At 41.5% G+C, this 25217-nt stretch overlaps 1 protein-coding gene across 1 annotated transcript; it reads left to right on the top strand.

The window, feature by feature from the left end:
- Window positions 1-9335: 9335 nt before the first annotated feature.
- ZKSCAN2 (zinc finger with KRAB and SCAN domains 2) lies at window positions 9336-23772 on the top strand. Its single transcript, XM_023728331.1, has 8 exons — window positions 9336-9909; window positions 11099-11285; window positions 13744-13835; window positions 14179-14305; window positions 16905-17613; window positions 18324-18406; window positions 19351-19842; window positions 22853-23772. Exons 1-8 carry the CDS (start codon window positions 9505-9507, stop codon window positions 23770-23772), a joined length of 3015 nt encoding a protein of 1004 aa, XP_023584099.1. The 5' UTR covers window positions 9336-9504.
- The last annotated feature ends 1445 nt before the right edge of the window (window positions 23773-25217 follow it).

Genomic DNA, 25217 nt, shown 5'->3' with positions numbered 1-25217 from the left:
AGTTAGAATTATGCTCTACATCCTTCTCCAGCTCTGTCCAGAACCCTGTGTTGTGATCCTGGTCAGAGCAGTCGGGTAGCCAGGCACCATCTAACTGTACTGGACTCAGTCCATTGGAGGCCTTGGTAGCTGTGGACGATTAGTCCTTTGGACTAATCTTTTCCTTGTATCCTGTTCTCTTCATTCTCCCTTGCAGGGTATCTTTTCAAGGTCATCTTTACATTCTGGTATTTCCAACCTCCCCTCCCCTTCACCAGCCATCAACTCACATCACCCTGGTCCACTGATTGTACTCTATTCCCACACACCTCTAGAGTTTCCTTTTCTTTATCAAGTCACTTTCTGCTCATTCTTTAAGCTGAACTAAATTTCAGTCTCCATGAAGTTTGCTTTGACCACTTCAAAACCCTCCGAATTGATAGCTCTCATTAACCGATACAATCATTTGAAATTATACCCTGTCTTATAACACCTCTTTTACTAGGTGTAAGAGAGTCAACATCCTTTGGTTTTACCTGTATAGCATCTCTTATCCCTTCTTTTGGTAATAACACGACCTAATTTTTCTTTAGGGGGTAAAAAAAAAACTCTTCCAAACTCTTTGTCCACGTGGCTCAGAAGGAGTTAACCACGCACCTCAGCTCCAGGAGTGGACATGTGACCCAGGCCTGGGCAATCAGGTACTCCTATCCTCAGGTTCAGGGATGGGCACATTACCTAAGTCAACCCTATGAGTGTCATCTCCAGGACTTTTGCTGGAACTATTAAAAAAATAAGCAGGGGGGGATACTCTCGTTCATAAGACCAACAGTCACCACATGTAGAACAACTGCCTGAAAATAAGGCCAATTAAGAAGAAAATACAGATAAAAAAAAAAAAAAGGAGTGAATCAGATGCCTGAGTACATTATCTAGATTTCTGGATGCAGCTATGCCTGAACCTAAATTTTCCCCCAGAGATTTCAGTTATGTGAAATAATAAATTTCCTTCATTCATTCAATAAGTATTTATTGAAGGCCTACTGTGTGCCAGACACAGTTCTAGACACTAGAATACATCAGATGACACTTTTTTATTTAATATGGTGTAAGCTAGGTTTCTTCACTTGCGACTGATAGCTCTGATCAAAAAAACTTCATGTTGCTTAATTCATACATTAAACTTTCCTCATGAGGATCCCTCTTTGTCCCAGGTAGATCATAAACTCATTAAGAATAGAGGCCTCATATCTTATTTTTCTGTATCACCAACTGTGATATGTACATAGTAAATAACTAACAAATTACTTGTTGAATCAATAAAGGCTATATTTATTGGGAATTACAACTGGTGGTGTTTATTCAAATAAACATGGTTTAAAAGAAATGCCCAAGGAGATTTGCACATGACTTCTGATTAGACCCAGACTACCATGAGTTATTTGTGCTCCATAAGCACAAACATGGCATAATGATGGAATCAATGTTAGCCCACATGAAAAGAACATATTAAAGGACTGATTCAAGATATCAGACTGTATTCATATGCCTACCTCCACTCCCAGTCCAAATCCCTAGAAATGACTCTCCAAAAGATAGTATTAAATAATAAATACATAACATTGATGAAAATCAAGCAAAAGTTCATCAATGAACCATAAATTCTGTACAGAATAAAAACATGTGCAGGAGGGGATCGGCTGTGAAAGTAGGAGTGGTTCCAGAGGTAGTCCAAATTCAGAATAGGAGGCAGTGGATAGGGAATGGAGGATGAGGTGATTTGAGAACTGAGTGAAGAATCATTGAGTCTCAATTCATCCAATGAGACTCTTCTGCTGCTGGAAAGAACGCAGCAACAACTTTTACCACAGGATAAAGCAAAGAATATGGGCACAAAGGAGGAAGACACAGAACAGTGCCACAAGTAGCTTACAATTCCCAAGACAGATGAAGAAAACCCAAACCAGAATAAAAGCTACCAGCTCACTCCACCTGGCAGCACAGCTAGTACATTCATACAGCTGAGGATAAGCTGATACAATCAAATTCATCATCAACATGTGAATATGGAATATCAACCTCAACTATGTGGGATGAGAGAAGAATCACCAAATATACTAAAAATCTAATGGTCCTTTCTCCATTTTCCTCTCATTGACCTTCAATGAAAATGGCCGCTCCTTTCTTACAACACTTTTTGTTTTCTTGGCTGCCATGACACCACACTGTAGTGGTTTTTCTTTTACTTTTCTGTTGACTTCTACTTAGCCATCTAGCTAGATTCTTTTCCTCCACTGTCTGCTAAATGATGGGGTGTTCTAGGAATGGGCCTACCTTCTCTTCTCTGTATATATTCTCTTCATATATTTTCTCATTGAGTCCCATGGCTTAAATATATGCTGATGACATGCAAATTTATATCTCCATCCTTGACTTCTGCCTTGAGGTATACCCAACTGTTTATGTGACACTTAGATATCTAATAGAGATCTCAAAATTAATGTGTACAAACAGAATGATTTTCTCTGCCACTACTCCACTTCATCCCCAACAAACATGGGTCCCATATCAAAAATGTACTGCCATTAACCCAGTTGTTCAAATCAAAAACCTGGCAGCCATCCTTGATTCTTCCTTTCTCTTATGCTCTATAACCAAGCTATTAACAAATCCTGACAGTTCTACATGAAAAATATATAGAATACACCCACTTCTCGCCATCTACATTGTCACACCCTAGTCCAAGTCATCATCATCTTTTGCCAGAACTAAATGCATAGACCTATACCTGGTCACCCTTCCTCTACTCTTGCCACCCTCCAATCTACTCTCAAAATCATCCAGAGTGATTTTGTTAAAATATAAATCAGATTATGTCACTTGATAACTTAAAATCCTTAAATGCCTACTTTTCGAAACAATGACAAACAACATGGCCTGCAAGACTCTTTCTACATAATCTAGCCGCTGCCTACCTCTGTGTTTTATTCTGGTTCTTCCCCTCCCCTTGCTCATTTATTTCCTTCCTAACATTTATGACAGCCTGAAATTATGCTGTTAATTATGTATTTACTTATGTACTATTTGTCTTCTTCTCCAATCTACTCTAGAAGGTAAGTTCCCTAAGGACGGGAATCATGTCTGTCTTTCATTGCTGTGTCTTCAGTTCTCAATACTCTACCTGAAACATAATTATCTCTCTATATATATGTATTGAATGGATGGATGCATAAATAATTAGTATACCCTAGAGATAATCTTATTTAAATCTCCATATGTTTCAAAGCCTCTCTCAGCATAATATTTCTATGGAGGGTGTAGCCCAGGAGTATATATGGAAGAGAACTCTTTCTCCCATAGACAGAGTGATGCTCTTGCCTTCCTATAGCAATAAGCACAATATAAGAAGCAACCTCACTGCTGGCTGCATCATAAAGTCTAAATTCCTTAGCATGACATGTAAGACCTTCCATACTCTCTCCAACCTGTGTGCACAGCTTCATCTTCCCCACTTCCTTTCCCCACACTAACTTCCTGACACACTCAACTTCATACCATTACACAAAAATATGACTCATGCTCATTATGTTGCTTCTCTTTGGAATGTCCTTCTCTGTCCCCCTCCTGATAAACATCGTTCGAGACCTCCTCTGTGAAGCTTTCCCAGGCCTCCATGTATACTGCTACACACATTTATTCTGTTATGTAACAATTCTAGGAGCCCTGCTGGCACAGTGTTTAAAGCATTGGCTGCTAACCCAAAGGTTGATGGTTCAAACCCACTAGCCCCTCAGTAGCAGAAAGATGTGGCAGTCTTCTTCTGTAAAGAAGAAACCCTATGGGGCAGTTCTACTCTGTCCTATAGAGTTGCTATAAGTCAGAATCAATTTGATGGCAATAGGTTTGGTTTGGTTTGTACAATAATTCTACAACTAATTTTACCCCATTGTACTGTTAATACTTTGAGTAAAGGGGTTATGTCTTATCTATCTATCCCACCACCACCTAGCATAGTACCTCATAGGGAGGTATGCAGTAAACAATTGTTGACTACTATATATGCGTATATCAGAGCCCTGGTGGCACAGTGGTTAAGAGCTATGGGGAACTACGGCTGCTAACCAAAAGGTAGGCAGTTCAAATCCACCAGCTGCTCCTTGGAAACTCTATGGGGCAGTTCTACTCTGTCCTGTAGGGTCGCTATGAATCAGAATCGACTCGACTGCAATGAGTTACGGATATATGCATATAAAGAAATAGTTAAGAATTTTTCATTATTGTATTACTCAGTGGAGTTAAAAGAACTGGAACATTTTTAACGGTTGCTATTCTGTTAGCTATCCGACCATCACTAGTGAACTAGTGGGAGAGGATAGTTTTAGTTTGTGAAATGGAAAATTATTTCAATTACTTACAGCTTTGTTAATAAATTACATTTGAAAATATTACTATTTCTGCAACAGACACACCAACACACACATCAAACTTTTTTCACTTCCACTTTTCAATTTTTAAAGAAACTGATTGGATTTTCAGGACATACAAGAAATGAGAAATAATTGCCATTACTAGGAAATTATACAGCTTGGAATTTTTTTAACTTGATATAAGCATAGACAGCACTTCTTGGAACTATTTAATGTATACGTAACATTCACTTTTATTATAACCCTACATTAAATCCCATTGGCCAAAAGCAAGTTATAGTTCCTCTGGTTGCTGGCCAAAGTACTGGTAAGATCAGCACCATGGACAGAGTAAAGCTGTGTGAAAGGTTACTATTCTGAGGCTGCTAGTAAAATAGCAACTATGCTATTAGATATGCCACCAAGGAAAGACTGGTGTGACTGCTCCTATGGGGATCATGGGAAGAGAGTGCCTCTGGGATTGGGTAAACCCAGAGGATGGAGGTCTTGAGAAAATAACCATTTCCTCCATGATGTTTCAGAGTAGCATGACCTGCTTCACTTAGTGACCTATATTGATTCATTACTTTTTCGACAATCTGTTCCTCTGTTCCCAAAGCACTAACATTTTCACACTGAACTAAATGTAAACACCTAATTAGCAAATGTGAGACATCTGTTCTTTTTACCTGCCCAGTATCCATAATCCTTTTTTCCCTTGCAAACCACCCTTCAAATAAATACGCTATTTTAAAAAGATATTAAGCAATTGTTGATGCTATTGGGGAGAGTTTATGACAGCATTAAAGTTGTGTTTAAAATAGTAGTCCCTGTCTTTTAGTGACACACTCTGATAACTGCAAATAAAATGATTCTGGGATTTGCCTCAAAATAATCTGAGATCAATGTAACCAATGTCACTAAAGAACTTGTGTAGAAATCATTGTATGGGAACCTAAACTTCTGTGTAAACCTTCACTGAAAACACAACAAAATATTATTTAAAAATAGTAATAATCTGGGATCTGGGAAATGGGTAGAGGCATAGGGAAGACAAGGTTGGCCACTGAGTTGCTGATTTAACAAGGTTAACAGGTTGGAGGACACAAACATGAGAGTTAACTCTACTTTTGTATATGTTTGAAATTTTCCATATGTATATATATATGGGTGGCACAGTTAAGTGCTCGACTATTAACTGAAAGGCTGGCAGTTTGAGCCCGCCCAGATAATCCTCAGAAGAAAGGCCTGGCAATCTGCTTCCAAAAGGGCACAGCCTTGAAAACCCTATGGGGTACAGTTCTACTCTGCAACACACAGGGTTGCCATGAGTCAGAATGTACTCAACAGCAACTAGTGTGTAAGATAGATAGATATGTTACTGAGAAGCCACCAAAAGAATGACAATAATTCCTGAAGCTCTTATGGTCCTGCTTAAGAGATAATGCAGAGAAAGCCCTAGTGCCCTTTGCTCCAAAAGGAGCTTTAAGTAGGTTGCACCACGTAGACTTAAGATTTTGTCTTGCTTAAAATCATGTGATGGAATAGGAAGTTCAGATGTCCAGGGATAATCATTTTCTTCTGCAGCAAGATGTCTCAGGAGAGCAATTTCTAAGAACTGAAACCTTTTCCTGTACTTCCCCTGTCAAGAAGCAGCTGGGGGCAGCATGGAGTTGCCCTAGCTGGGGCTGAGTTGGGGACAGGTTGTCTGGTTGTGGTGGTGGAGCCAAGGGAATTGCAACAAAGTTCTAAGTCAGTACCAAAATAACAACAAAAACACATTGTTAAATAGAAAATGAGCTAGATAAGTAGAGGGAATCAAGGTATGAAGCCAAGCAAATCAGAGTGGAGGGGAAGTAAAGTGTAAAGAGGAAGGAGAGATACAAAAGGAAAGCACACCTAAATATTTCCCTGGGGGACCCTGTTGGGGACTTTTCATGCAATAGCCATGTCAGAAACAAATAAGGAGCCAACAGAGAGGTTGATGGATAAAATAAGAAAGAAAAGAAAAAGTCTTTTAAAAATTGTGAAGCAGTGCACACATGGGAAAAATTGCTGGCAGGCTATGGACAGCAGATAAGGTTGTTTGAGTGTGTATTACATGTGAGACACTGTTCTAAGCACCTGGCACACAGTGGTGAAAAACTTTCTGCTTCGCTGGGTTAACGTTCTAGTGGGGAGACAGATAAGGCATGTATTTGCCAGTTATTTAAAAGTATAACATTTTCATCTAAAAAGGCTGTTTTCCAGCTCCTTTTAAAAAATCAGAAGATCTGGCAAGGCTCAACACATGTTCTTGCATGGCAACAAGTGGTGGGAACCAATGACTGTGTCCATCAGACAGGAAATGTGCCCTGCAGTTCTTCACAGTCCCCACCATTCCCTATTGTCTTATACCCTGATTACTGCACTCTTGTATGTTACCTGCCTGGGCCCCACAGGTTTTCAAGTTTGTGACTCCTTCTCTCTGTCCCTGAGCTGCTTGTGATTCTTGTCTCTCCTAAAACCACCAAATGCTCCCCTCCCAAAACAAAAAACAAAAACCCAAATGCATTGCGTCGAGTCAATTCCAACTCATAGCAACCCTGTAGGACAGAACGGAACTGCCCCATACAGTTTCCAAGGAGCAGCTACTGGATTCAAACTGCCGACCTTTTGGTTAGTGGCTGTTTAGCAGCCAGGCTCTTAACCACTGCACCACCAGGGCTCTGTCAAACGCCCAAGGAGCATATAAAAGACCCTATTCTGAAATGAATCTGAATCCTGGGTTGCCGCTTAACCTGAAGTAACTTCGGACAATTACTTCACTTTGCTGAGGTCTCAACGCCCTCAACCCTAAAACGGAGGTTAATTATATTTCCTTATAGGATTTTTTGTGAAGATTAAGCTTTGCCTAATTAGCAAAGAGTGTCCTCCTTTGGATCTCACCCCTATCATTACTTCTTCAAAGAAACTGCCCAGTCCCCCTGACTAGATCAAATCCCTATAATATGCATAGGCTCTCAGTGACACCTTCGTCTTCATGGTAGCACCTGCCAAAGTTACAGCGGTACATTAGTCTGTGGATTATTTTATTAACGTCTGCCTCTCCCACCAGAATGAAAGCTCAACAATAGTAGGTGATCCTGGTTTTGCTCACCACTGCTTCTCCACCACCTACCATGTCTGGCACAAAGTAGGTGCTCAATAAATATTTATTTTTTAGAAAGAAAGCCGTGTAGACTTTGGAATAACCCCTGGTATATACAAGCTACCCGAAAGAGTTACTCTGACCCTCCCTCATCGAATGTCTGTTATGTACATAGTACTCCTGGTAGCCTCTGCGCTGCTAGAATTTGCACAAGTTTTAGCTAAGCCTTTTCCTGAGAAAGAAAAATCGCTAAATCCTGTTTTCCAATAGGCCCTGAAGCCCCGGTGGCACAGTGGTTAAGCGTTCAGCTGCTAACAAAAAGGTTAGCAGTTCCAATCCACCAGCCGCTCCTTGGAAACTCTATGGGGCAGTTCTACCGTCCTACACGGTCGCTGTGAGTCGGAATCGACTCGACAGCAACGGGTATCTGCCACCTAGAACAGGGATTTTTGTTTTGTTCATTGATGTACGCCAGGCGCCTACAAACAGTGTCTCGCATACTTAGTAGGTGCTCAATAAACAGTGGCTGAATGAATGAATAAGGGCATAGTTCCGAGCAAGCCAGCACCTAGTTTTACGGGGCTTGAAGACCTGGATAGCACTCCCCGGGGCACTTGGGAGGCAGAAGGGTCTGCTCGGATGAACTCTGGACCAGAGATCGCCCTCTCACTGTATTTGGTCACACCACCCTCCCCAAAGTCCGTGGAAAATGTGAACCCCCCAAAGCGAAAAAGTCTTTGCGCTGCTCCTCGGCGACGGGATAGGGCCATTCACAGTCCCCGCCGCTCGGCCCCGGGTCCCTCCGAGAGGGAAGAACGCTTAGCGGTGGGTCCCGCTAGCCTGCCAAAGAGACGCCAACACAGTCCCTCCGCCTTGTCCCTCCGCAAAGGAGTCCCTACTCCTCGCGTCCTTCTTCCGCTACAGATAGTACTTGGCGCTTCCTCTCTAGTAGTGCACCTCCGCCTCAGAAGCCACCGCTTCCCAGATTCCTCGGCTGAGGAACAACTCCCACCCCCTCCTTTCTGGTATTGTTCCAACATCTCTGGTTAAATGTCTACTTGCCTCCCGCGGTGTCCCTCCGCCCCAAGGAAGTTATTCCCGCGTCCCTCCACATCCTAAGTCCCTCAGCGGCAAGTCACTTCGCTGCGCGCTCTCGCGAGAGTCCACCGCGCAGCCCCACCTCCCTCGAGCCCCTCGCCTGTGAGGAAGCCTCCTTTTCAACCCCTTGGCGCGCGGACGCGGAGGGCGCATGCGTTGCCGCGGCTCCCAGCGCCCCCCGCGCACTCTGCGGATCGACCGGACGAGGCCGAGTGGGAGGAGGTGGCAGCTGCTCGGTTCAAGGCCTGTCTTCGTCCTGCGGCTCCTGTGCCCTCAAGGGCAGACTGCTTCGCGCCTTTCTCCAGCGTGCAGAGGCTTGCCGTGGACGGCCTGGGCCTCCGTGGGCCCTCAAGAGCCCGGCACCAGTCTTCGACACCGCTGGCCGCCACCGGACACCCGCAGCACCCTGGGCGCACCACCGTGACCCAAGATTCGAACCCTTGGCCGGGCGGGGCCTGACCATCCGACCCCACCTACCCAGGGTTTCACCTCCCGGAGCCCAAACCCGGGGTAGCTGACACCCCCCCCTCCCAGCCAGGCTGTCTGCCCCCGCCCCTCCTTTTCTCAGTCTCCCTTATTTTCTCCCAGTTCTCGGTCCTCGCTATTTCAGAGATTGCATTACAAAGGGGATGCATTCTGGAAAACCACATTGCGGGGACACATCCTGTCTGCAGAAGAGGTCGGGTTTTTGGGCCTTAGGGTACACAGTCCCCTTTTCAAGGGCGTAGAATAGATTTCATTAATCAGCCGGGAGTACCTGGTTTCTGCTGACAGTGCCGTTTTTACCGCCCTGCCTTCCCACTCTTCCAAGAACATTAAGCAGGGAGCTCTTGGAAGCTTACTTGGGCCCCTACTTGCAGCAAGACGCGAGGTTGAACCCGTGATTGGAGCATGGCTGCAGCGCTGAACCCTCAGATCGACGCGCCCCTGGAGGTTGCGGGGTGCCTAATAATGAAGATGGAAAAGGACCCCGAGTGGGCATCGGAGTCCATTACGGAAGGATCAGATAGCTCCGAGTCTGAGACCTTTCGCAAATGCTTCAGACGGTTCTGTTATGAGGATGTGACCGGACCTCATGAGGCTTTCAGTAAACTCTGGGAACTTTGCTGCCGGTGGCTGAAGCCAGAAATTCGTTCCAAGGAGCAGATCCTTGAGCTGCTGGTGATTGAGCAGTTTCTCACCATTTTACCGGAGAAGATTCAGGCGTGGGCACAGAAGCAGTGTCCGGAAAGTGGAGAGGAGGCAGTGGCCCTGGTAGTGCATTTGGAGAAAGAGACTGGAAGACTAAGACAGCAGGTGAGAGAGGATTTTCCAAATGATTGTGTTTGCAAAGAAGGGAGTGGGAAAAGCAGGTGGGCAGGAAGCATTCCAGGAATTGCTCGTTATGGAATGATAAATGGTTGTAATAAAAGAAACTTAAAGTGAATCCGGAGCCCTGGTGGCGCGGTGGTTAAAGAGCTCGGCTGCTAACCAAAAGGTCGACAGTTTGCATCCACCAGCCGCCGCTCCTTGGAAACCCCATGGGGCAGTTCTACTCTGTCCTAAAGGGTCGCTAGGAGTCAGAATCGACTGGACGGCGACGGGTTTAAAGTGAATCCACTTAAAATGGGGACCAAAATATCACAAATAGAGGGAAAAAAATAAGTGGTTTGGCTGAAACATTATCTTGCAAACAAAACGAAATATTTATACGTGTATTTTAAATCCTTGACATGTTTCTGACAAAATTATATGAGAGGAAGTACAGTTAGTTGTTTCCCTGGGTTTGACTTTTGCAGCTTGATCCTAAAGAGGGCTGTTTTTTGCCTTCCTCTCTCCTTCAAAAAAACAACAAGGCCTTTATCAGTTATCCCAGGACCATCTGGAATCCTTTAAGATTCTAGTCTGTGGCTTCTGAAGTGTCTGTCAATGTCACCATCCTGGTCACTCTTCTCTGGTTTAACGGCCAGGCCCTCATTTGTCAAGGGCTTTGTATGCTCTTGTTGTTTTTTTAACATCCCTTCATTAGCGTTATGGAATCTTGCATCATTTGCAAGATTTGCAGTTTCACCTTGCACAGGATTTGGCATTGTGTAAAGATCTATGAGCAGATTGCTGTGTTTGTTGGTCAGGGATGGATACTAGATGTCTTAAGTGGGAATTAATTTATAAATTTTCAGTTCACTAATGAGTATATTGATATTCTGATGACTTTTACTTTTCTGTGGACCTAATAGATGTGGGGGCTCAAATGATGTCTATTCTAATACGAAAGAGGTTCTGTTTTTCACTCCTGACAGATTTTCTCTATATTATAGATTTCTTCTCTATTAGTAAAGAGTACTCTCTTCTTCTCCCCAAACCTCTGGACAGTGCTGTTAACCCAGTGCCCTCATTCTTTCTCACATCTTCTACTTTTCTTTGATATCTTTCTTGGGGGAATTTGGCCCTGATCTCGACCTCTTTTTTTCTGTCTTTCCGTTATGGTATCGGACTTATTTCCTAGGTCAGCAGTCCTGTGCACTCAGAGAATCAGTCTTCACTTGGAGCAACATGGGAGGTGGCAGACTTTCAGCCAGAACAAGTGGAGACCCAGCCCAGGGTGGTGTCCCTGGAGGAACCTGGAGGCCTCCACTCAGGATGCCAGGAACAGCTGAACCGTAGAAGAGAGCATCGGCCCTTTCCCAAAAAGGGTAAGAACTCAGAGCATGCCTGGGGCAGAGACCACAGCAAATTTATTTTGCATCCCTAACAATGTGACTTGCTTAGAGTAGGATGCTTTCAATACGTATTTGAAAATAGATTGAGTATTTGCAGAGAAAGACTTCTTTAGCTCCAAGAGCTGGGAAATGTGCAACATAAGAAAAAGAGATCTTAAAGATGGGAAAACTTAGATTGTGCAGGCTGGCCTTGAAGTCTTGTCGAGTAGTGTTTTTTACAGATCTCTCTTGTTCAGTCAGCTTGTATTTTTTAGTCTTGTCATGTGATGTTCTTGGGTGACTATAAACAACTTGGGAAACTGTTGGAAAGGGAAACAATACATGTATTTTCAAAAGTTGACTCACAAGTTGAGGCATCACAGAAGTAGCCTATGAGAGGGACAAACAATAAGACTTCATAAAGAAAGGACCACTAATGTTCATAGCTTCCCTAGACAGTAATGAAGCAAGTCAGATACAAGGAAATAAACACCCTGTCCATGCCAGTCCATAGTGATCTCTTTGTCCCCAAGGTATGATATCAGACTTAGAGGAATGGGAAGATCATGAGACCTTCAGTCAAAAAACAGGTTTATATCCTGTCTCTGCCACTATCTAGCTATGTGATCTTGGGCAAGTTATATAAAAAGAGGCATTAATGTGTAAAGGGTAAGAGATTAGAGTTTGGATGTAGACAAACCTGGGTTCAAACCGAGCTCTGCCATTTTTTATTTGTGTGGCTTTGGTTAGGTTACTTAACTTCTCAAAGTTTCCATTTTCTCATCTATAAAAGTGTTGTTAGTGTAGATTGAATGAGGCCCTGAAAAAGGGCCCATGCGTAATGCCAAAAAAACCCAAACCCATAGCTGTCGAGTCAATTCTGACTCATAGCAACCCTATAGGACAGAGTAGAACTGCCCCATGGGTTTGCAAGGCTATAAATCTTCACAGGAGCAGACTGCTACATCTTTCTCCCAGGGAGCAGCTGGTTAGTTTGAACCACTGACCTTTCTGTTGGCAGCCGAACACTTAACCACTGCACCACCAGGGCTCCTATAATAGTGCTCAGTAAATATTAATCTCCTTTCTTCTGTGATGGCACAGTTGCTTTTAAACCTCAAACTTATACAACCTCTCACTGAGGAGCAAGATTCACTACTACTATACCTCACCTATTTACCCTGCACCAAATCATATTATGGTAGAGTTCACTGCAAATATTAATGGTGTCTCAATTATCCAGTGTATGTTCATGAGCGTTAAAGCTGTCATATTCACATGGATTAGATGCCCTCAGATACTTTAGCTGATAAACTTCGTCTGATAAATACCTATTGTGGTGTTTCTGGGTTTTACCATCCAGGGTGATAAGAAATTCCTAAAGTGGAAAAGTTTGTTCTGTCGAGGTATTTCCTGGGGGTGGGGAGGATAAGATAGCTCAGACAGGTGAATTCGTCCTCAAGGAAGAACCACTATTTCAGGCATATATGCAAAGCAGCACTTCAGTTTGCTTTTGTGGAAAGTCGTGGAGCAAGCTTTTGAGTTCTTAGTTACAAGTGAAATTTATTTTTGAAGTTTTTCCCAGATAGTGAGTTCCAGGATAGAAGTTAGACCGTGTATTGCATTATATATAAGTTTATCTACCTTCCTTCCACCCTTCTCGTTGTTGTTAGTTGCCATCAAGTCGATTCCGACTCATGATGACCCCATGTGTGCAAAGTGGAACTGTTCCATAGGGTTTTCAAGGTTGTGACCTTTCAGAAGTGGTGCCAAGCATTACTTCTGAGGTGCCTCTGGGTAGGTTTGAACCACCAACCTTTCAGTTAGTAGTCGAGCGCTTACCCGTTTGCACCACCCAGGTTGCCTTCCTTCCACTCTGAGAGGGGCGTTTGCCTGTAGTGTCCAGTACTATGTATATTAAACCCTTTAGGGTGATATTCATTCATAGGTTATTTACTTACACTACAGATCACAAACTGATAACCCATATGCCAAGTCACACTTGTTTTGTTTCGCCTATAAAGAGTTTTTGTTTTTTTAATTTGTTCAGTTTGCAGAGTTTAAGATTTTGAGATTTCACATAGAAGTCCAGATTTCTGGCTTCTCCTGAAAAATTAGAAGCTCTGGCTATACTTGGGCCATAGTCTCACATTGTAGGATCAGCTGGAGCGAGCATTGGCTGTGCCCTTCAATGGGACATGCAATCTCAAGTTCTCCACAGTCCCTCCCTGGCCCCTTTCATCATGCACTTTGCTTGCTTACTCCTGAAAGCATTTGAGTTTGTGAGCCCTGGCTTGGGGTACCGTGGTTTAGGCATTATTCTGAATGCACTGAGAAAATGATTGATTTATATTTGTTGGTTGTTACCACATGCTCATTTCTTAAGAGAAGAAGCAGCATGAATGAAAGGGCCAGAGTCCAGGACACTAATTATGTCTTTCTCTTCTAACAGCTCAGCTTTCTCCCTGGGTTCCTGCCCGTGCTGATGAATGGAACACCAGAGACCAGGAAGTGACAACCACACGTCTTTCTGTTGGATCCCAGGTAAATTGTAACTGTTATCTCTGGCCTTCCTAGAGTGTTCAGTGACATTGATATCCTGTGCCTTCACACTTCTCAAACATTTGTACTTCCTCCAAGGAAGTACTTCCTCCCCTTTTTTTTTTCCAGAAAAGATTGGACCTAGCCTTATGAGCAGTGGGGCTCCTTGCTGAATCATCTCTCTTACGATTCTTTATAGTATCCTCTGCTTCATTTGGACATAACATACACTTGGTTCCTGATCTCAACTCCTCCTTAGGGCCCTTCTGTGTTTAACCCATAATCATTCATCCTTAGAAGATCCATGGAGTTATCTTGGTAGTCATCGGTATTAGTGTTGTTACAGGGACCAGTGAAAGATATCCACACAGCAAGGGGTTTCTCCTACAAAGAGAACGTGCATAAGATTCCTGCTCACAGAGACCTCTACCAGGAGATCAGGAAGGAGAGTGTCGGAAACATGGTCTCCTTGGGTAAGGATTCTTTCTCTTTTCAAATCAAAGCTTAGAAGATTTCTAATATGTTCATTTCTACTGATGATAAAATAGTTAGTTATAAGTGTTAGCACTTAAAGAACGTTTATGGGTTGTCTAGTGTAATTGCTTATTAATCTTCTCTGACTTCACTCATCCCTCTTTCCAATAAAAAATATGTATATATATACACATAGATATATGTAATTTAGTGATTTAAAAAACGGAGGGTGTTATATATGACTGTCATAGTTATATTATTTAAGAATATAAACTTACACACAGCCACTAGACTAAAATCTCCGTTAAGCTGCAAGGTCTTTTTAGGGTTTGTTTTTGTTTAACTGTAGTAACCCCAACACTTGCCATGGTGCCTGACACATGGTGGGTGCCTGGTAAATGTTAGATAAATGTAAATTTTATAAACAGAAGAAAAAAAATAATTTAAATACAATAACCTTGGTAGCATGTTGTAAATTAATTAAATAGCATGAATTTATAGGTAGTACAAGCCACTTAAATGTCAGTCTCTAAAAGCAAATTTTTGGAGGATTATGTCTACATCTGCTTTAGTAGTAGGAATAAGTATAATTCATATGTGAGCTACAAGTCATTTCTACTTATAAATTACATTATAGGCCTGTACACACTGTAGATATACACTATAGATAATATACTACACTATTATATACTGTATACACTGTAAATACCATAGATACTGTAGACCTGTACTGTCAAATAGGGTAGCCACTAGCTACGTGTCCAAAAACCAAACCAAACCCCTTGCCATCGAGTCGATTCCAACTCATAGTGACCCCGTAGGACCCATTAAGGAGTGTCTAGTGAATTCAAACTGCCGACCTTTTGGTTAGAAGCCGGAGTTCTTCACCGCTGCACCACCAAGGCTCCTAGGTACATGTAGATATTTAAATTTATTAGATTAACTAAAATTAAAAATTCAGTTCCTCAGTGAGAGTAGCTACATTTTAAGTACTTAATAGCTGTATTGGAGAGCACAACTATAGAACATTTCCATCATCGCAGAAAATTTTATTGGACAGTGCTATGTGTAGACACTAATATACAGAGGTTATAAAATGGACTGCATCAAGCTGAATAGATTAAAGATAAACCAACAGTTGTTTGTAATTAGAAAGGAATTAAAGCAATGGAAGAAATGACCAACTTAAGGTGACATTGATGATGCACCAATAACAAGCACTCTTCCCCAAAACAGCACACATTCCAACCATCTGCCCATCTATGTACACATTAGACTCTTGGATCACATATCCAAACCTAGTAAATTACTGAATTAGAGTTCTTAGGAAACTCTGCCACTAGTTGGCTAGGGACTATGCTTTGAGAATTCAGATTTAGCGCAGCCCCTTCATCTCACGTACAAGAAGACATAGGCCGAGAGACGCCTTTCTTATCTTTCATCTTAGATTGCAAACTAATGGCTCATGGGCTGAATCTGGCCTGCCTGCACACCTATTTTGGCCTGCACAGTGTTTTAATTTAAAATTAGTTTATAAATCTGGATTTCCGGTATCTATTGAAACATCTAAAGTCAGATACCATGGGCCACATTCCCACCTAGCAGTAGTTGGCCAGAGCTGAGTAAAGGGCTCATGCTGAACTGCCCGCATTCCCACTCCAGCCTCCTCACTAATTTACATTGTCTCCTTAGTCCTTATAGATGTTTGAGCCTGCCTCCCCATTGTCTGCATACCTATTTCTCTCACATAAAAATAAAGAACAAATCTCCATCCCCAGGGTTCTTTCAGAATGGGTTTTATTTGATGCTGCTTCTCTAGGAGAATTCCGTGAAGCTTCTGTGTATGTTGTCTGGGGAAGAAAACTAATTTTGTTACATACCTATTGAGCATTGGACATTTTACAGATGATTATTTAATCTTCCCAGCATCTCTTTGAGTACATGGTATTATCCCCCAGGAAACTAAGGCTCAGAGAGGTTAAGAAACTTCCTTTGGTCAAAAAGTAAACTAAGTAGTGAAGCTAGGATTCAAATTTAAGACATGTTGATCACTACAGTATTGTAAATGAACAAACTCTCAATTTGCTTCTGTGTTCTCTACGTCTCTTCTGTTATCTTGCCAAAATATCTCCAAGAATTCTTGATTTCTTATCTCTTATATCCGTAGTATATCGGTGTGTGTGTGTATCTGTGGGCAGAGGATGGGGAGGTATAGGGAGCAGATGCAGGCACACTTTATTTTATAAATAAATATTGATTAGGAGCATGCCCTGAACCTAACACTATGTTAGGTACTGAGAGAAAATCAAAGGTAATAAAATAGTATATGGTTCTTACCCTCAAAGGCTTTCTAGACTAGCTAGGGAAGTAAGTGGTACATACATGGAAAGTAAAATAATAGTCTGAGTTGTCAGAAGTCATGTAAGAGTAACAACAGTGTGCACTATCATGGTGAAGGCTTTAGGAGAGAGGTGAATTGGACAGGACCTTTAAAGGATAGGTGTGAGTAAGTAGTCCAGGAGAGCAGGCTCAGCAGAAGATTGTGGCATGCAGTAATGACCCCTATGTCTAGCATGAAATGTGTTTCTCTTACTGTAGGAGGTTCAGTGTCTACTACTAGCAAGATAGCCCAGTTGGAGCAAAGAAAGGAGCCACGGACTATAGGTCTTCATTCCTCTAATAAGAGGAATACCCTCCGAAGCAACTATATCAAGGAAAAGTCAGTTCAGGCTGTTCAGATCCCTACAAGAAGTGCAGGAAAACTGTGGCGAGAGCAACAACAGTGGGGTTTAGAAGATGAAAAAATAGCAGGTGTACATTGGAGCTATGAGGAAACCAAGACTTTTCTTGCGATTCTCAGAGAGTCCCGCTTCTATGAAACGCTTCAGGCTTGTCCCCGAAACAGCCAGGTATATGGTGCTGTGGCTGAATGGTTGCGGGAATGTGGCTTCCTCCGAACACCAGAACAGTGTCGGACCAAGTTCAAAAGTCTCCAGAAGAACTATCGAAAAGTGAGAAATGGCCACATTCTCGAACCCTGTGCCTTCTTTGAGGACATGGATGCTTTGTTGAATCCCACAGCCTATGCTTCATCCTCTGATAAGCCAAAGGAGATGATATCTGTCCCCAGACTAAAGAGAATTGTTATCAGTAATAAAGAACAGATTCGTTTGGTGGAAGAGGAAGAAATGGCAGAAGAATCAGACGGTGATGAAATGGGCATTGAATTAATCCGGAAATCTGAAATTCGTGGTACCCCTGTTTTGTTTCAAAACCTAAGTGGTAAGATTTGTGCTTTTTTTTTCTGGTATGAAGTTCCACTTCTTATGGAAAAAGGGATAGATAAGAAGTGACCAAACCTGGGGAGTGCCATCAAGCACTCTTGCCACTTATCACTATAATATGGGCACGTAACTAAAGTACTCACGGCTGTTTGTTGTTGCCCTGCAGTGCAGTATGAATAACAGACTGAGTGGCTGTGGTGGGTTTTTTTTTTGTTTGTTTGTTTATTTTTCAGTTTAGAGCTCAGCATGGATCTGGAGTACTTGGGGCCTTCTGGAAAGAACATAAATGGAGTTAAAGGGTTCTAAGGGTCTAGCATTATCTGGGAATTGGTATAAACCAATCAGTTGCATTATATTGTAGTAAGTTAGGAATGCAAGGTTACATTCTCTAGGATAATCAAACTAATGTGTAACAAACAAGTTAAAACAGTGAAAAATGAAATAATAAAAATTTATGATTAAAAGAAGACCAGGAGAAAAAAAGGAACATGAAATAAATGGGTTAAATGAAAAGCTAATAGCAAGATGGTAAATGTAAATCCGAATGTATCATTAATTATAAACTTAAAAAAGATTGTCAGACATAAAAATCTATGTTTCTTACAAGAGATACATCTCAACTATAAGAACACAGAGACTGCTAGTTAATACTGTGTGACAGTAGACACATCATATAACCGCTTTAAGCCTCAATTTTCTCATCTGTAAAATAAGACTAAAAATTCCCCCACAGGGTTGTTGTTAGTGTTAAGTGGGAAAATACAGGTGAAGGCATGTTGCAAATGCTAAAAACATTGCCTGGTATCACCGTTACTAGTAATGTTTTTCTAGTTTAGCTTATGAAAAAATGATAGGTTCTTAGATAGAATGGAAAAATAAATCAGGAAAAGAGAGCTGGGAGCATACTCAGGACAATACCTGCTCAAAAGAAACAGTTCTGATGAAAAAGATGCAATCTGGAAATCCATAGACATGAGGATGAGGCTCTTGGGATGACCTCAGGTATGAGATACAGTGATAGGACTGGAAAAGACTACCCAGTGAGAGGATAGAAATGACTTTTCCTACTGCAGATTACAAAACGCACAAAAAGCCTGTTTAACAAACTGTATTCAGGTGTGTCCTGAAAAGCTTTATTCTGTTATAAGAACAGAATATCTGCTTGTCTTGCAGATCATTTCATCTCTCAAAGTAGTGGAATCAATGGCAACAAAAATTGCTCTGGACATATTTCTCCTCTTCAAGGAAAACTGATCAAAGAAATGATAGGAACTTTGGGAGGAAAAGTTCTTATTGGGTGTCCCAGTCCAGTATTCTTAACTATTTTCGAAAGGACACTTCTAGACCACTAGATCCTTTAGTTAATTACCATAGGAATGGCATATTTGGGGACTGTTCTACACTTTTACTCTTCCATGTAAACTTTTAAGTTCAGCTTATCAGTTTCAACTTAAAAATCCTACTGGGATTTTTTATTTTATAGATTCACTTGAGAATTAATATCGACGACTGGGATCTTCCTATCCATAAACATAGCATCTCTCTATTTTTTTAAGCTCTTTTATGTCCTTCAATAAAATACAGATTTTTTATATAGACCTTCTCATTTCTTGTTAAGCTTATTCCTAGACATTTCATAGTTCTTCTTGCTACAGTGAATGTGATTTTTTTTTTCTTACCTGTTACATTTTGTAATGTATATAGTATAGAGGCTACAGACTCCTTTTTTTATATCTTTGAACTTTGCCCTTGAATGTCAGGTGTGCACTGGGGCTATGAGGAAACCAAGACTTTTCTTGATATCCTCCGTGAGACTCGGTTTTATGAAGCACTTCAAGCGTGTCATCGGAAGAGCAAATTGTATGGGGCCGTGGCTGAACAGCTGCGAGAGTGTGGCTTCCTCCGTACACCTGAACAGTGCCGGACCAAGTTCAAAAGCCTACAGAAGAGCTACCGCAAAGTGAAAAATGGCCATGTGCTAGAGTCCTGTGCTTTCTACAAAGAGATGGATGCCCTGATTAACTCACGGGTATCTGCCGCTTCCAGCAACACCCTAGAAGAAGTCCCATCACCCTCAAGGCAAGAAAGAGAGGATGTTGAGACTGAGCACCAGGAACCTACAGGCTGGGAACCTGAGGAGACTTCACAGGAGGCAATAGTAGAAGATTCTGGCAGTGAGAGAATGAGTCAGGAGGAAACTGTACAAGAGCCAGAATTCCTGGGATCTACAGGCGGGCTGCAAAGCCCAAGTGGTAAGGCTCATTAAAAGGTTTTAGTCTAAAACAGAAGCAAATGTGATTTACTGAAAAATTAGTAGATCTGGCACACTGCTTATGACTGTTCATTCGTTCAACAAATATTTGACTGCCAGGCACTATTTGAGGACCAGGGGATTCAGCAGTGAATGAAACGAAATCCCTGTTCTCATGGTGCTTCCATTCAAGTAAGGAGTTTATATTCTGGTGTTATGGTCTTTGGGACCTCAGTGTCAGCTTTTGTGTGTATAGGTCAGACAGTTTCCTGTATCTTGTGGGAATACTGGGCAGGAGAGAGGGGGACTTGGAATTTATACATAAGGAAAAAAGGTAGATGGAAGAGATGTGTCCATAAGCTCAAAACAGGACTATCTCACAGTTACATGTGATACACATTGAGAAAAAGGATAGAGAAATAAGAAAGACACTTTATTTTGGCCCTGAGTTCCACCTGCATCATTTCTACTGACTGCCAGTAGCACCAAATGGATGTCCTACCAGCAGCTCAGACTTAAAGTGTTCAAAACTAAAATCACTATCTTTCTTCCCACATTGTGGCTCTTAACTGTGTCCCCCCACTGCTCATCCAGACTTAAAACCTTAGAGGTATTTTTGATACCTCCTCTCTCATCATTTACATCCAGGCAGATGGCATGTTTTGTCAACTGTTACAGACTATTGCTTCTCTCTGTCCCCTCTTTAGTTACATAGCCACTATCCTAGCTCAGTGTTTATCTTTTGCCTAAACTATCGTAAGAGTCTCCAAACCAGTTTTCCCCATCCAAATTTGTATTAAAATTTCACAGCCATCTTTAATCTGGTCTCATCTTATCCTTCCAGCCTTACCCATTATTATTTTTTCCCCACACTCTATGCTTATTCAAAACAAAGCTACATGCTATTTCCTACACATGCTTTAAGATTTCTCACATTTAAACCTTAACTCATGTTGTTCCCTCCACCCTGAATGTCCTTGGCATATTTACATGTCCAGATTATCTTTCAACTCCCATGATACTTTGTCTTTCTCTGTCTTATGGCACTGAACCTTTTGTATGTCCTAAGATCTCCCAGTAGATGGTGAGTTCCTGGAAGACAGGGGTCTTTCTACAGCACTGTATTAAGCCCTCAGTTTACGTTTGAATATGTGATGTAGTTCAGGACTTATTTCTTGGAGCAAATGGGTCTAGTTCGACTGGATTGATTGTGGACCAAGGCCTAGCAAGAGAAAGTTATGTCCAGGTACATTAGAGAAGGAAGCCCATACATATGCACTCTGATAGTGTTTATACGGATTTTTTAGTATGAAAGCAGAAATTATTAAGTCTTAACCCTGATTAGACAACTCTGGTTATTCTCGAATACTTTCCCCATACCAACATGTCTGGCAGTAGATAAACACGCTGTGCCTCTAAGGAAACAAAGTCCTTTGGTACCATCTCCTGTGAGTCTTGTTTTTCAGGTGAGCCCGAGACCTGTCATCAAATTAGCCAAGTCATCAGGCTCTAGCTGAGCCAATGCGTAGGCTGTGACTTCCTCCAAATCCCATAACAATGTTGGATCCAGTCAGAATGCTTCAAAAGAACTACTGCTAAATGAAAAGACATCATTGTTAGAGCTTTTTCCTTAAGTTAATAGATTGCTAAATGGCTGTCCCGCTTCCCCCAATGCATGCCACAGTCACTGCATGTGGGAGTGAGAGATGTCAGCAGTTTCAGCTGAATATGTGGAAGGAAAGTGTTGAAAATGGCAGTATAAACAAGGCAGTATATAGGAAAATGCCTTAGAGCACGAGTTGGGAAATCAGACAAATTTTGGATTGGGCTGAAGTCATGCAACTTGTATAATATTTATGGATGAAATAACAGAATGTCTGAAATTTGCTTCAAAATAGGCTGGGTAGAGAGTGCAGAGAGTGTGTAGGAATAAAGAAGAAACAAGAGTGAATCATTGTTAAAGCTGAGTAAGTGCTTCATGGAAGTTCATTGTACATACTATTTTCGCTACTTTTCTACATGTTTGAATTTTCCATAATAAAAAGTTAATTCAGAAATCACACAGTTAATAAGTGACCACGATGGGATCAGAACCAGAGCTGTCTGATTCCAAAGCCTTTGTCTCTTCAGTATTTAGTGTGCTCTGTTCTGAAAACTTAATGGAAAAGATAGGATCCAAGATGTACCTTATAGTGTTTGTGAGATTTAGATGGAAGAGTGAGGAGAAGATAATTCCAATTTTAAGGAACAGTGAGAATTACAATTTGAATGAGTGCGGTCTATGTGTGACACAGCCAGACACAGAAAGTGACAGAAACATTTGAGGAAAAGAAAGAAATACTTTTGAGTAGGAAGTGATTAGATATTGATGAACTTAGTGGTCCATTTGGGCTTGGTTAGAATCTACTCTAAACACTGTTATAATTCAATTTAGTATGGATGTGAAATGATGAAAACAGGATGAATTCAAGTGTAACTGCAGGGAGATAAGCTAAGTTGTTCTCATGTAATCAGGATGTGGATGGGGATAATGACTTGGATTATAATTTAATTCAGAAAACATTTCTGAAGGCCTACTCTGTACTGGGTGTTACTAAAAAGAGGTTGCCCTGTTCATAGAACTGGAAGAAAATAGAGCATAATGAATCAGGGAAGAGTCACAGGATCTGAGGCCAGTGAAGTAGATAGGGACCATAGCATATGGAGCCTTGTAGACCAAAAAAAACCAAACCCATTACAATTGAGTCGATTCCAACTCATGGCAACTCCAAGTGTTACAGAATAGAACTGTTCCATAGGATTTTCTAGGCTGTAATCTTTACAGAAGCAGATTGCCAGTCCTTTCTTCCACAGTGCCACTGGGTTGGTTCAAACTGCCAACCTTTAGGTTAGTAGTTGAGCACAGACCATTTGTACAACCCAGGGACCTATGGAGTCTTACAGGCCATGTTAATTGTTTGATGTTAATACAGGGATTGTGTGAAATTTTTATTGTCTTTTTGTTTTTTCAGATTTTGAAATTGGAAATAGCATCAAGGAGGATCCAAGACAGGCAATATATAAGGACATGGAACAGCATAGGGCATTAATAGAAAAGTCTAAAAGGATTGTTTCCGAAAATACTGATCCAGGTAGATATCACAAAAGCGAACACATCTCAGGAAGACAATGGGAAAACCTTCAAGAAATTAGACAGGGAAAGCTGGTGTCCCAGCCTAGAGATTTAGGGAAAGCTGTAATGCATCAGAGGCCTTTCATGGGGAGGAAACCCTACAGACTTCTCAAATATGGAGAAAGCTTTGGCAGGAGTGCTCGTCTTATGTGCCGGATGACCCACCAGAAGGAAAATCCATATAAATGCAGTGTCTGTGGGAAGTGCTTTGGTAGAAGCAGGAGCCTAATTAGACACCAAAGAATCCACACAGGAGAAAAACCTTTTAAATGTCTTGACTGTGGGAAAAGCTTTAATGACTCCTCAAATTTTGGTGCCCACCAGAGAATTCACACGGGAGAAAAACCCTACAGATGTGGAGAATGTGGAAAATGCTTCAGTCAAAGCTCAAGTCTTATTATACATCAGAGAACCCACACAGGTGAGAAGCCTTATCAGTGTGGGGAGTGTGGGAAAAGTTTTACCAACAGTTCTCATTTCAGCACCCACCGGAGAGTCCACACTGGTGAGAATCCCTACAAATGTGTAGATTGTGAAAAAAGTTTCAATAACTGTACAAGATTTCGAGAACATCAGCGAACACACACTGGAGAGAAGCCCTATGGATGTGCCCATTGTGGTAAACGTTTCAGTAAGAGTTCTGTTCTTACCAAACACCGGGAAGTTCACATGCGAGAAAAGCTGCCATACCTGTCATCTGTGTATTCCCCAGAGAACACACATAAGGGAAAGATTGATGAGTTCAGGAAAACTTTTTGATGATGATCTCTTCACTTCCTAAATGTCCCTTTAGCCATTTTACCCTAATCTCACTATTGGAAGCAATTGTTTCTTAGCTCTAAGGTGTAATTCCCAAGATAAGCTTGAGAATATAAATAAACTAGAGACTTGGATCCTTTTCTCACCTCTGCCTCTAACTTCATCAGTCTGTTCTTCTATGTGTCTCCACTTCTCCTTTAATAAAGTGGAGAAGACATATAGTCTGAGTTCAGAATGAAATTCTCTTCACTATGTTGAGGCCACTGCCATTGGATTGCTAATTCCAGCAACATTCAAGATTCTTCAGTGTAAGAATTATTTCCAAGGAGATAGAAAATGCTGAAAGTATTTTTTATGATCTACTACATGATATCCTGGGTGCAACTTGATCACAAGAGTTTCATGTTTGGGTAGAGCTTTCATGAGTCTGATCAGAACTCTGCCAGGTTCATCTTGGTTTTGAAGATGTCCACAAAAGGAGATTGAAGATTTTATAGCTTTCTTCATAAATCTGCTGCATTGTACCTTTTCTGTGACAGAAAGTTGATCCAGATAGCTAAGGTAGAATCCCTGTACTGTCATTGAGATCATGTTACTAATGCCTTGCCCTCCTTAGAGATGAGAAGCAACTGATCACCATCATCCTTCATATACTAACCTTTCCAGTACCTAAGGGTTTAAATCCCCTTGGCTGCTTTTTTTCTATGCTTTAAGTAATCCCAGTTCCTTTTATAAGTCCTACACTTACCTCTTAATTGTTTTGGGTGCTTTTATCTGACTCTTCTGAACTATCGTGCCCTTCTCAGATTGAATAGGATGCATGCACATGGTGTGTCTCACCAAGATAAAGTAGAATTGCATACATGTTCCAGTTCTACCCTGTATCTTTTGTGGTTCTTATCTAAAACATGACTGATAAGTTGGTGTATTTTAATGGTGTATTTTATGCCTTCTACCTCATACCAGTGTAATATTATATAGTAATGTTTCTGAGATTAGGGAGGAGAGGAGGAAGGGAGGTAGAGACCTGAAACATCTAATATTTCATCTAATATTTCTAAGACCAGTTGGACTCCTTAGGCCTACTTTAGGCCTACTTCAGTCCAGACCCACACCTCCAGGGCAGGCTGTTAAATATACTAGTCTCTGTTTTTGAGCCTTCTAGTTCCTGTTCAGACGGTCTTAAACCTAACTGTAGAGCACTGAGTAATTTATATAACTCTATAGCTCATTGCATGGAAGTGGAAATACTTCCAGAAACTTCCAGTCCAGAACACTGTTTTTGGTTTCCTCATTTACCTGTTTGTCTGAAAATCTCTTTGATAACCCCATGGTACTAGCCCAGTAAATACTGAAGGGTTCAGATGGGAATATAGTTAATTCCTTTATGTACGTTACAGATGAAACCCAGGAATCTGGTCCTCCTGAGGCCAGTGGCATTTATG

Source organism: Trichechus manatus, unplaced genomic scaffold (genome assembly GCF_000243295.1).
Source record: "Trichechus manatus latirostris isolate Lorelei unplaced genomic scaffold, TriManLat1.0 scaffold00024, whole genome shotgun sequence".
NCBI classification, from domain to species: Eukaryota; Metazoa; Chordata; class Mammalia; order Sirenia; family Trichechidae; genus Trichechus; species Trichechus manatus.
This window is presented reverse-complemented; position numbering and strand designations above follow the sequence as displayed.

What these genes read in the sequence shown, in the direction of transcription:
- ZKSCAN2 (XM_023728331.1), top strand. Translation starts at nt 9,505, where the DNA reads ATGGCTGCAGCGCTGAACCCTCAGATCGACGCGCCCCTGGAGGTTGCG. An exon ending in TCGGCCCTTTCCCAAAAAGG is followed by an intron (nt 11,286 to 13,743) that starts GTAAGAACTCAG and finishes CTCTTCTAACAG; the next exon opens with CTCAGCTTTCTCCCTGGGTT. An exon ending in ATTTGTGCTTTTTTTTTCTG is followed by an intron (nt 17,614 to 18,323) that starts GTATGAAGTTCC and finishes ATTCCCCCACAG; the next exon opens with GGTTGTTGTTAGTGTTAAGT.